The following is a 12,502-nucleotide window of genomic DNA, read 5'->3' on the forward strand; positions in this document are numbered from 1 at the left end:
TGTATCATATAAACGTTTATATTATATTAAATTTTGGAATGCAATTAAATTTTGAATTCAATTTTAAATTAGTTGACTTTTAAAGTTGAATTTTAAATTAAAGTTGAATTAAATTTTGGAATATAAGTAAATTTTGAATTAAAGCTGAGTTAAATTTTGAGTGCAAATTAGCTACTAATCATGTGAACGACTAGTTAATAGTAAAACAGATAAAAAACTAGGGCGTCTCTGTTGCTTATTGGCCCTTAAGAAATGGAGTTTAATTAATATAAACACAGTTCTACATAATCAATTAAATTAAACTGATCAGACTAGATAAATGTCATCTAATTAAACTTATTCTCGAAACTAATACAAAGCTAACACGCCTTTCTGTTGTTTGCTGATCTTTGAAAAACAAGCGATTCATTTATAGAACCATAATTTTTTACAATCAATCTAATAAAACCTTTTAAACATAATAGACATTATCTAAATAATCTTAATCTGGAAATCAATATAAGAATATAATTTAGGAATATATTAATGAAATATATTTATATATTATTGATAAGCAGACGGCAACGACAGAACATAATTATTAATAATCAATATAATTAAACTTTTTAAACTAAATTTTTTAATTTAGCTTATCTTCCATTTCCGTTTCAATTCAGAAGACGGCAAACTGAAGCTTCAGCATTTCGTCTGTTTACTTGAATAACTTTTCAATTTATTTACAATATACTAAACTTTATTCACAAAAGTATTAACAGAAAAAAAATATGATAAGATGATTATAAAGCACTATTTTGACATAAAATCGATTAGCTTGGACTTTCCGATCGTTGCAGCAGCCTATTCATTCTAGAATATTCTCTTAAAGTAAGAATACTACTACTACTACTAACAACTCACCGCAGCACCAAGCCGCCTGAGGCCAACACAGCTACGCACGCTCCTCCTCCACCCCAATCTATTCAAAGCCTTCTATTTTACACCCTCCCACAAAGTTCCCATTTCCTTTAAATCTTTCTTTATGACGTCCTCCCACCCCAGTCGAGGACGACCTGCTTTCCGTTTAACCCTAGACGGTTGGCCGAAAAGAACAATCTTCGGCGATCTGTCATCCTTCATCCGCACAACGTGCCCTAGCCACCTCAACCTTTCTTTTTCATTATAGCTCTAGAGAGCGGTATTGAACCACATTTTTCGTATAGCCTATTGTTTAAAATACGGTCAGTCAGCCGGGTACCCAGAACAATCCTTAAGCAATTTCTCTGGAAAACATCTAGCAAATCTTCATCCGCTTTTCGGAGCGTCCATGCTTCAGAGCCATAAATTAAGAATATTCTACTAAATAACTAAATAAAATAAATTAACTGATCAAAAGCATTACACAAGCGACAAAACGTGCTTTAAACATAGCCCTTATTACTCTATACATGATATTTAGACATCTTTACTAGGAATTTTTCTCTCTTTTAAACTGGTTTTTGAAATAGATCTTTTGAGAAACTGATGAGTTAATACGAAATACGAATGTCTGCATCTGTGATTGCTTCTAACAAATCGCAACAACTGATCTGGTAATGTCTTCAGATACCGGTAATTTCATATGAAACAAAATACATTCTAAGGTAGCACAGTACGCCTGCGCTTTACGCCTATAAAATGTTTAACAAAATCATATGAATTGAAAATTTAGGCGATAAAAAAAATTTCAGCAAAATTTATATAAATAACATGTTCAGAAAACCGTAGACACAATTTTGCATCGGAATAATTATTTCAAACTAAAAACAAACCCTCTATGAGGATAATATACGCAACAAAACTCTAATAGGATTTAGTTTGACCTTGAATGGCAGTGATAATTGTGTTAAAACCAGTATGATTGGAGTTGACCCAAACAAGTGGACAACAATAATAACAATTGTCCAATTTTCAACATGATTTCCATCAAGGCACCTTTTTGATGCCAAATTGAATCTTATCCTACTAAAAAATAAAAGAAGAAGAAAAAAAATTAGAAGAAAAAAGAAACACTTCGCAAATTCTTTTCTATTACTTTTTTTTATCATATTTTTTTTATGTATGTTTCATTAAGCTGTTATTATATATATATATATATATATATATATATATATATATATATATATATATATATATATATATAATATATATATATATATATATATATATATCATGGGCGCCCACAAGCTGAATTCCAGGGGGAGGGGCAAACCTCGTCTAATTGGCACTTTTTATGCTATATAATAGAAATCTCAGAACAAAAATATAAAAATAAGGCAGCATCATTCAGCCAGGGAGGTGGGTGCACCCCTTTGCCTCCCCTTATGGGCGCCCATGTTATATACATTATATATATATATATATATATATATATATATATATATATATATATATATATATATATATATATATATATATATATATATATATGCAAAAAATTTTATATATTTAATGTAATTAAGTTATTTGTATATTAAGTTATTTTATCTTTTGTTTTTATACAATGTTTATTTTATTACTTTTTAACTTTATTGATAGAAAACACTTTCTTCTGATAAAGCTTGTCCATCCCCAGTGTGGGGATACGTTTTGTGTGGTAACCATTAATTCAATTACCTATCTTTCGTTCCACTTAGTGGGGATACAGAAAAGGGACTTTTGATCGACTGAAAACTGCTTGGCGAACCTGGGGAGGGTGGCAACCCTTGCGATGTTAGCTCATGAGAAATTTTCCTCATCCACGGAAGTTTATGACTTCGATTGTGTATTTCACTATAATCTATCCTTGGACTGCAAAAATATTACACGAATTAGAATAAAATAATTGTTAAACAATAATAAATAAACACTAATATAATAATAATAATAAAAATAATAATAAACACTAATTAGAATAAAGCCAAAGGGGAAAAACAAGAAAGGTAAGCAATAAACATAACATTTCCATACAAAATTTTGATTCCACAATCTATTCGCAACAAAATTTGAATTCCGCACCAAACTTTAATTTCGGCAACAAAATCATCAATTATCCTAATTTCTAACATATACCACTTATTAATTTTAAGAACCCTTAAGTAGATATTGCACGCCTCTACATACAAGAATGCAAAATTTCGTTATATACCGAGAAGGAAAGTCATCAATACGTGCTTTTTTCACTTTTTTTCAGGATTAATGACATCGAACCAAAGGGTCCCGAAGCGGCCTAATATGAAGAGAAAGGTTGATGGCGAAAGGATGAAGGTTGCAAAAATTTGGCAACCTTTTTAAAGAGACTTTTTTGGCAACATTTCTTGTCATTGCGTGCAGCAAAACAACCATTTCAGCCAGAAGCGAAGCTGAAAAAAAGCGAAGCTAATACCGTTTTTAAGGGAACGAGGAAGAGAAAATAATATGAGAAATGATTTATATAAATAAAATGATAGTAAAATAAGATGAATTAATAATATAGTAATACTATTATTAATTCACATAATTAAAAGAGAAAATTTTTTAAAAAATTAAAAGAGACTTTTTTTGGTAACCTTTCTTGTCATTGCGTGCAGCAAAACAACCATTTCAGCCAGAAGCGAAGCTGAAAAAAAGCGAAGCTAATACCGTTTTTAAGAGAACGATGAAGAGAAAATAATATGAGAAATGATTTATATAAATAAAACGATAGTAAAATAATATGAATTAATAATATAGTAATATTATTATTAATTCACATAATTAAAAGAGAAATTTTTTTTAAAAATTAAAAGAGACTTTTTTTGGCAACCTTTCTTGTCATTGCGTGCAGCAAAACAACCATTTCAGCCAGAAGCGAATCTGAAAAAAAGCGAAGCTAATACCGTTTTTAAGAGAACGATGAAGAGAAAATAATATGAGAAATGATTTATATAAATAAAACGATAGTAAAATAATATGAATTAATAATATAGTAATATTATTATTAATTCACATAATTAAAAGAGAAAATTTTTACAAAAATTAAAAGAGACATTTTTCGGCAGCCTTTCTTGTCATTGTGTGCAGCAAAACAACCATTTCAGCCAGAAGCGAAGCTAAAAAAAAGCGAAGCTAATACCGTTTTTAAGGGAACGATGAAGAGAAAATAATATGAGAAATGATCTATATAAATAAAACGATAGTAAAATAATATGATATAATAATATAGTAATATTATTATTAATTCACTTATCGTTATTATATTAATTCATAATATCGTAATCATAATATATACAATCAAAATCATAATATATATCGTTATATATCAATTCATATATCGTTTTTTTTATTTTTTATAATATCGTTTTTTAGGGAAAAAAATACGAATGGTTAAGAGAGATCTTACGTTTATAGACTATTACTAGTGATAGTTAGGAGCCAACTATTAGGGATAGAGTCAATGGATTTATTTTGGTGGAAGGGGAATAAAGCCTATAAAAGTGCAGTTTTAGTCCCTAATCATCAACTTTTTAATGAAAGATTCTTCAGATGAATATAGATATAGAAACCATCTCACAACATCTCTCTATTTGGAGGAAAGTGTTTGAACCAAGCGACCAATATTAACCCTAAGGGAGGGGGACACACCCTTCTTGTTTACGATACGTCAGTCTAGTTTGATGATCTTAAGATGCGTTCTTTTTATCTTTATACAAATGGGATTTGATACCTTACTGGATCACCCTATCTCGTCCATTATAACCCTTTTTAGTTTAAAAGACTAAAGTATTTAAATTGATTGGGTGGTCTTGCCCGAACTTTTGGAGCTTCGATAAGAGATCAGAACGAAACGACAGAATCAATAAGCCGAGACCTTCTTTCCTGGAGAGAGTAAGAGAGCGAGAGAGAGAGAGAGAGAGAGAGAGAGAGAGAGAGAGAGAGAGAGAGAGAGAGAGAGAGAGAGAGAGAGAGGAGAATACGAGACGAGGAGAGAGAGAGAGAGAGAGAGAGAGAGAGAGAGAGAGAGAGAGAGAGAGAGAGAGAGAGAGATGGAGAGAGAGAGAGAACATGGAGAGAGAGAGAGAGAAAGAAACAATTATGCAACCATTCTATCAAGAATATTCTAGAAGGGACAAAGAGCAAATAGAATGGTCTAAGAATTATTTGTTAATATTCCCTCATATGTTTAAAAGTATGACATTACTGAATAGCTTAATACTTAATTTAGTTCACGAATAGTACTGAAATCATCTCTTTCTTAAACTAAACAAATAAATATATGAGTATATGAATATATATATATATATATATATATATATATATATATATATATATATATATATATATATATATATATATATATATATATATATATATATATATATATATATATATATATATATATATATGTAAAAGTCACCTTTGGCCACCGTCACTAGATGAGCAAGGGGATATTAGCGACTTGGTTGAAAGGCTAGGTTTTGAATCTTTAGCAAGCCAGGGAAACTTCGGTCTATTTGCCGATGGATCTGGAGGTGAATAAATATTATCAGGCAATCTTCCAATCTTTCTCTCAGCACTCTTTTTAACAGCACCAAGTGGGTCTATTTCAGAAGTAACACCTGGTCTGCTTAGAGATGGAGTTCTGAGCATCATCCCCGAATCAGGATGTCTTTGCAATGGTACATAGGAGCCAATTTGCTCTTTAGGACTAGACATACAGGAAGAGTTTTCCTGTAAAGATATTTTTCGAAAGTTTTCCAATGGATTAGCATTGAATAAAGATGTCGGTCGTCTGGGGGAGACCGATGATATACCAGTACTTTTCCTTCGGGTTCTGCTATCTTCCCTTTCACGGCTTTCATAGTCAGTGTCTTCTTTGCCCATTCGTGAAGCTTCCATCAAACCAGTTGGCTCTTTTTTATTTTCTAAGCTTTCAGATGCTGAAAGAAAGTCGTCAACAAGACTAGGAATATTTCGAGCTTCAGCTGCTTCATTTTGATTTGCAGGATCTGGCGTCTGAAAGAAGATTTTATAAATAGTTATTCAATTTCCAGAGGAGAAATATCATATTTGCATATTCAGATTCCACTATGAGCAGCACGTCGTTTTTTATAGTTTTTAAGGTAACCTCTGCTCCCTCTGAAACAAGTGATTTTACAATAAGCCTGCAGCTGTGTCTGACACCAACAAGACAAGATACTTATATCATTGGATTCATTAGTCTCAGATCTATCCATTTACCAAGCAAGAATTACAATATTATCTAGACGTTTTCTCGGAGAGGGATCAAAACTTAATAACAAAAAATAGGAAAATAGTTATTTTTCAACAATTTCCGACCAATATTCATCGTGTTTTCAATCTGAAAAACATGTAAACCAAATTTCAAACTTGCAATTTTGCTGATGGATAGAACTGAAGCTAAGCTATTGAAAGATGGCAAAGTCATTCAAGGCCGTACCCAGGATTTTTTTCGGGGGGGGGGGGTACACAAAAAAACCTCAAAAAACGCATACAAAAGTTGTTTATATCCATTTTTGTTGCGTTTTTACGAGTCAAAAAAACATTTCGGGAGTGGTTCAACCCCCCCCCCCTCTGGGTACGGCCTTAAAGTCACTGTCTTTCGCTGACATGTTAAAATCACGTTGACGTTTCGTTATTCATACGCTAACGTTCAAATCATAGAAGAGAAGAAATATGGCATAGCGTAAATTAAACAGAGAGCACAAACTGTAAAAACTAAGATCAGTGATTTAAAGGTTAATCAGAATTATTCGTTAAAAAAAATGAATAGATCAAGAAGGTGCCTTGCAATAACACATGTCCCTTCCTAGTTTAAAAAATGCATTTTAAGAGTAGATCAATTATATTCATTGATACAGAGAATACTGAACGAATATCATATTATATATTTATCACAACAAACCCCAGTTAAATGCTTGGCGCTCCAGCCATTTAAAGACGGTCAGTGTGGATAGGCTCTAAGGATTGTTGATTGGTTGTGGATTGTGGATTGGTTCTAAGGAACCAAGCTTAAATTTAATGAATTGCAGTTTCTAAGCTTTTAAGTTGTTTTAAAGAAATTTTCACACAAAATCTGCAATAGGCATATAATAGAGAATATGGCATATTTGCCATTCACCATACAATGTATCAAATGCAATTAAGTTGTTTTGTATCTAGATTAGGTATTTTTCACTCTGTAATTTTGTTTTCGTTTGCTATGTAATTTGTTTTTTTATAATTTCCTTGTTTTGTATACACTTTTATGTATATGGTCCCTGGCCTATTGAAACACACTGATCTATCTACCTATGTAAAATAGACCTGACATAGGGTTATTCAGAGCCAAATCAATTATGTCAACATCAAAATTTGTAGTTTTTCAGCATCAATGCTTGGCTTTTAATTTGAAAGTTTATAATGATTTTTTACATGAGTAAGGAAAAAATCTCAGATTGATATGTTTTTTTTTCTTGTAAAAATGAGCAAGACAATTGCCAAAATAAGTGTTATAGGAAATCTGAGAGCGGGAAAAAAGTAATGACACAAGAATAAAGTAATAAAATCGAAGGGTTCAGAAGAAATCACTCCAAGTCATCAATAGAGCCTCCCCATCGCCTTACTCCTTTTACCTAAAAGAATTTGAACTAAACTCCATTTTGTCCGTCGTGAGACAGACAAAACTGTCCGTTTTGTTCATGAAATTTGGCTCATCCCGAACATAATTTATCAGAAGCGATTACAGAATTATGGGATTATGAAATGTGATAATGTTCAAATTGTACTCAAGAACATTCTTCACTTTCATGTTGTAAGTAAACATCAAATAAGCATGGGCATCAAATATCAATTCACTATCTGGCACACTGATATCAAAATCAGCAATGTAGTCTTTCATTTAAAATATATCCGTTGTCTCTTTTAAAATCTTAATCAATCTAGCTTGTGAACAGGCCATACTACTACTACCACTACTAATTCACTACAGCACAAAGAAGCCAGAGGACGACATAGCTACACACACTTCACCTCCATCGCAATCTATTCAAAGCCACACTCTTTAGACCCTCCCAAAAATTTCCTATTTACCTGACTTCTTTCCATACGACATCCTCCTACGCCATTCGAGGACGACCTTCAGGGCGACTTTAACTGCCATTCTCGTTACTCTCGTACACAGCACTTATCACTCTATTGTATTTATCTGGTATAACATACAAGGATATGACCTTCGCTAAAGCTCTTATATCAGCTGAATCAAACGCTTGCTCATAATCTATAAAACTGAGGACTAAAGGGGTTTTATGACTCAGGCACTTCTCAATTATTAATCTTTGAGTGAAAATTTGGTCGACACATCCTCTACCCTTCCTAAAACCACATTGTTTTTCTCTTAAAACGTTATCTATATCTAAGTCTAAAAAGTATCATCATACTAAGTAATTTGCTTCCTACACAAACCAGGATAATGCCGCTATAATTACCACAATCAGTCTTATCACCTTTCTTATGGCGGGGCTTAATTAGAGTTTTCCTAGAATCGCTTTCCAGTTTTCAGAAACCATGTTCGTAATCTTCAGTAGCTTATCTATAACCTCACGACCACCATACTTAAAAACTCATTTACCACACTCTGCGCCTGGGGCTTTATTATTTTTTGATCCTTTTAGTAATGTCACCAATTCTTCCTTACAAAATAAATCTTCCTTCACATCCAAAGTGTCACAAAAATTTTCATTGTTTTCTACAGCTTTTCCTGTAACTCTTTCACGGCTTGGCACATTCTCCAAATGTTCTTTCCATCCCTCTTTAACTCTTCCCTTCTCACTCATTGTGGCCTTTTCCTATCTTTAACTGGGACAAGTCTTGACTATTCCCTCTCAATTTATTAACATACCAATACAATATTTTGCTATTATGCTGTCTGGCCTTCTAGATCTTCGGCAATTTTATCCATGGCATCACATTGACATCTCCTTAATTCATATTTTAATACTTTCTTCGTTTTCTTTACATATCTCTCATTTTCATATGATCTATCACTCAAAAAATTCTTCTACAGGTCCCTCTTCCGCTCTATTAACCATAAAGTATTTTCACTAATATTCCTAGCAGCGTTTCTAACTTTCTTCCCTAAAACACCCTCAGCGACTTCACAAACTATGTGCTTAAATCTTTTCATCCACCTTTTACATTGTCAAACTTTAAACTATGCATGTTAATATACAGCTGTTCCTGGAAAATTCCTCCCAAATTCTCATCCTTGATTCTACCAACATCATAACTTCTCAGAAGGTATTTCCCCTTCCTAAAATTCAGCTTTAAAGTAATCCTACACAGTACAGATGGTGATATTTAATTTTCGCATCGATAACAACACTCCTATATACCCTAGTATCCTGTACCGAGTCTGCCAGTCTTCAATTTACAATAACATAGTCAATAAGGTTAGCTGTCTTATCATCAGATATATACCATATTAACTTATGGGCCATTTTATGACCAAATATTGTATTGGTTATAACTAGGTTGTTATATTATTTTATTGCAAATAATATATATATATATATATATATATATATATATATATATATATATATATATATATATATATATATATATATATATATATATATATATATATATGTATTTCCCATATTATTTGCATTAAAATAAAATCGTGCGCTAAAATATTTTGTAATTGTTGCTGATAGTTACGAAATGGCCGACGATGATGTGGGGGAATTATCCCAACTAATATATTAGTGGCACTAATCTTGCTTACAGTTAGTACCATTTTTTTTATTATGCAGCAATGTATTTATTTTATTTGCAATCTATATTTAAGTATACAGCCAAAGTTTTAAGAAATGTATATTTAAGAACATTTCAATGTGTTAATCATAATAAAATTGTGTGCTTTTCCAAAGTCTGAATTTCTAAATTTCTGTTCCTTTAATAGTTATCGTTGCAACCAGGGGCACATCCAAAGGGGGTAGGAGGTTTGAACACCCTCCCCCAAGGAATTTTTGTCCGGTTCATAAAAATGTAATAAAATGAATATAAACAAATTTCGATGTGTTTTTCGTTTGTAAAACAGCCCCTACAAAAATCCTGGCTACGGCCCTGGTTCCAACCATGACTAAAGACAAGGGCAAACAAGTTTGGAATGTGAAAATCACCTTGACAAACGGTTCGTATGTCATTTTTACATTCATAACATTCATAACAATATTTACAGTTCGTAAATATTTTTTACAGTTCAGTGTAAAAAACAACATTTACAGTTTGTAGATTCATAACAATATTTACAAGGAAACACGACAATTCCTATCGAACAATTCCTTCTTCAATTACAAATGAAAGTTTTATGTTGTTTCCTCTTCTAAACACATAAATTACTATAATAAAAACAACCATAATAATGTGTTTAAAATAATTCATAAATATAATTATTTATAGCCACACACATACTACTACTACTACTAATACTAGTACTAACAACTCACAGCAAAACAAAGTCATCTGAGGCAAAGAGGCAAACGAGGCTACGCACGCTCCTCTTCCTCCTCCATCCTAATCTATTCAACGTATCCCTCTTTATACCCTCCCAAAAGTTCCCGTTTCCCTTGAATCGACTTAGGGCATCATCCCACCCCGGGACGGCCTTCTTTTCCTATGGCCCCAAACGGATGCCTAACAAGGACTATCTTGGGCAATCTGCCATCCTTCATCCGTAGAACGTGTCATAGCCGTCTCAACCTTTCTCTCAATACAGCCTTAGAAAGCGGGATGAACTACATATTTCTATTTACAAATACATATAAGTTACTAACCTCACCAATTAAGACTTCAAGGGGCAGTTGCGGAGAAACGGGACTTCTAAATGACGTGGTAATCTGTGTTCTTCCTCTGCTTGTAAACTGGGGCCATGGATTGTCAGACATGACAGGAGTTGAGTTTCAGCTAGAATCCAACTAGGAATTAATAAATATAATGCTAAAAGTCCCTTTTCTAAGTTCAGTTATAGGTTATAAAGAGCGATGGTTAATTTTTTCATTTGGGTAATAACACTGTTTAGTCCCTTGTTGCTTTTTCTTTCATTTCAAGTCAGGAATTGTCACAGTACTAGGTTACAACTACTTGTAAAAACCTTGTTGTCTTTTAAGTACAGATAATTAAAAAAGAACTTTTTCCAAAAAACAAGCTTTTCAAAGATAATTAAAGAGCTCCGCTAAGCCAAAAATGAGTCTGAAATAAAGTCAAATAGTCTTCCAAACGTAAAACTGCCACAAATCACCATAAATAAATAAATTAAAATCAAACTGAAAAGAAACAACAATAAATAGTCAGACTCGAACCGAGCAAAAATTAACGAGAGAGGGGCTAACAACCCTCATGCTTTACTGAAAAAAAATGACCGTTGATTGCCAGTTTAATATACATACACTAACATTTATTTCTTAAAGTTTAAATGATGTTTTATTTATTGAAGAAAAAAAGTAAACACATTTAAAATGCATTTTGTTTTTAGTAAAGTGCAAGTTATGTTCTGGTCTCAGGAAGTCGTAGGGGTTGTCAACCCTACTCATGTTCATTTTGCACGTTTTGAGTTTGACCCGGTTATTTATTATGGTTTCTGTTCATTTTTAGTCTTATTTATTTATTGATAGTCATTTGTGGTAGTTCTACGCTTGAATGGTTATTTGACTTTATTTCTGCTCGTTTTTGGCTTAGAGGAGCTTTGGCTGAGTGGACCTTTCAATAATGCTGGACAAAATAGCTCTCTTAAAAATTTAATCGGACGTGTTTTGGGGAATGATAGACTAAGGGTGGGGTGGGGAGCTGGATCCCTTCATTCGCTTTTGAATCTTATAAAGGGCACTAGAACTTCTGAGTTCCAACCCAATAAGCTCTCTCCGAAGTTTATACAACCGCCCTTTCCATAAAAAACCTTATATACCCCCGGGCATAAATTACAACCCTTGCCCTGAGGGCTATGGAAGGGGGGTTGTCATCTTTATAGACATAATTTATTGATCTTTCAACAACGCTGAAAAATTTTTATCTCAAAATGAGTTTGGGAAAAGGATGTGTGTGGCGGCGGCTGGTTGCGCTCCAATCACTTTCGACTATTAAAAATTAAAAAGGGCACTAGATGTTGCAATTTCAATTCGAATAAGCCCCTTTTGAATATACAATAGCTCCTTCTATACAAAGTGCCCTGGTCTAAAAAAAAGCAGTTGCCCTACAATAATTTAAAAAAACTGAGTAACTTTAAAAGTGTTGCTCGTTTTAAGTTTCAACTTCACTCTTTACTGGCAAAAAAAAATAACAAAATGCGTTTAAACACGAGTTTGATGCACTTTGTAAATTAATTTTGAATTCTCGCCTACAAAAATCCCGGATAAGCCCTTTGTCTCACGGGCAGTTGTTCACGGGCGTTGATTTATCCAGTACACTGTCACAAAGTTGTTATTTTGGATACTTCCATAAGACATGAAAATGGATACGGGAGATATGTAGTCCATCTTTGACAAAAAAAAAC

At 32.7% G+C, this 12,502-nt stretch overlaps 2 protein-coding genes across 3 annotated transcripts in view; both read right to left on the bottom strand.

Annotated features, from left to right (window-relative positions):
* LOC148955708 (uncharacterized) overlaps window positions 1-10,931 on the bottom strand; it is a 104,947-nt gene extending 94,016 nt beyond the window's left edge. For both annotated transcript variants that reach the window (XM_089103598.1, XM_089103595.1), the window contains exons 1-3: window positions 10,791-10,931; window positions 5,369-5,967; window positions 2,632-2,805 (exon numbers count right to left, since the gene is read on the bottom strand). In XM_089103598.1, coding sequence (XP_088959724.1) covers window positions 2,632-2,805; window positions 5,369-5,967; window positions 10,791-10,901 — 884 coding nt within the window. In that variant the 5' untranslated portion in view covers window positions 10,902-10,931. The remainder of the gene's footprint in view (window positions 1-2,631; window positions 2,806-5,368; window positions 5,968-10,790) is intronic.
* Window positions 10,828-12,502, bottom strand: part of LOC148955709 (mitogen-activated protein kinase kinase kinase 7-like) — a 72,688-nt gene continuing 71,013 nt past the window's right edge. Inside the window, exon 8 of the mRNA XM_089103604.1 lies at window positions 10,828-10,931. Within this exon, the coding sequence (XP_088959730.1) occupies window positions 10,921-10,931 (11 nt within the window). The 3' untranslated portion in view covers window positions 10,828-10,920. The remainder of the gene's footprint in view (window positions 10,932-12,502) is intronic.

This window comes from Artemia sp. Qi Xiang Cuo, chromosome 2 (assembly GCF_049724085.1).
Source record: "Artemia sp. Qi Xiang Cuo chromosome 2, ASM4972408v1, whole genome shotgun sequence".
Classification (NCBI taxonomy): domain Eukaryota; kingdom Metazoa; phylum Arthropoda; class Branchiopoda; order Anostraca; family Artemiidae; genus Artemia; species Artemia sp. Qi Xiang Cuo.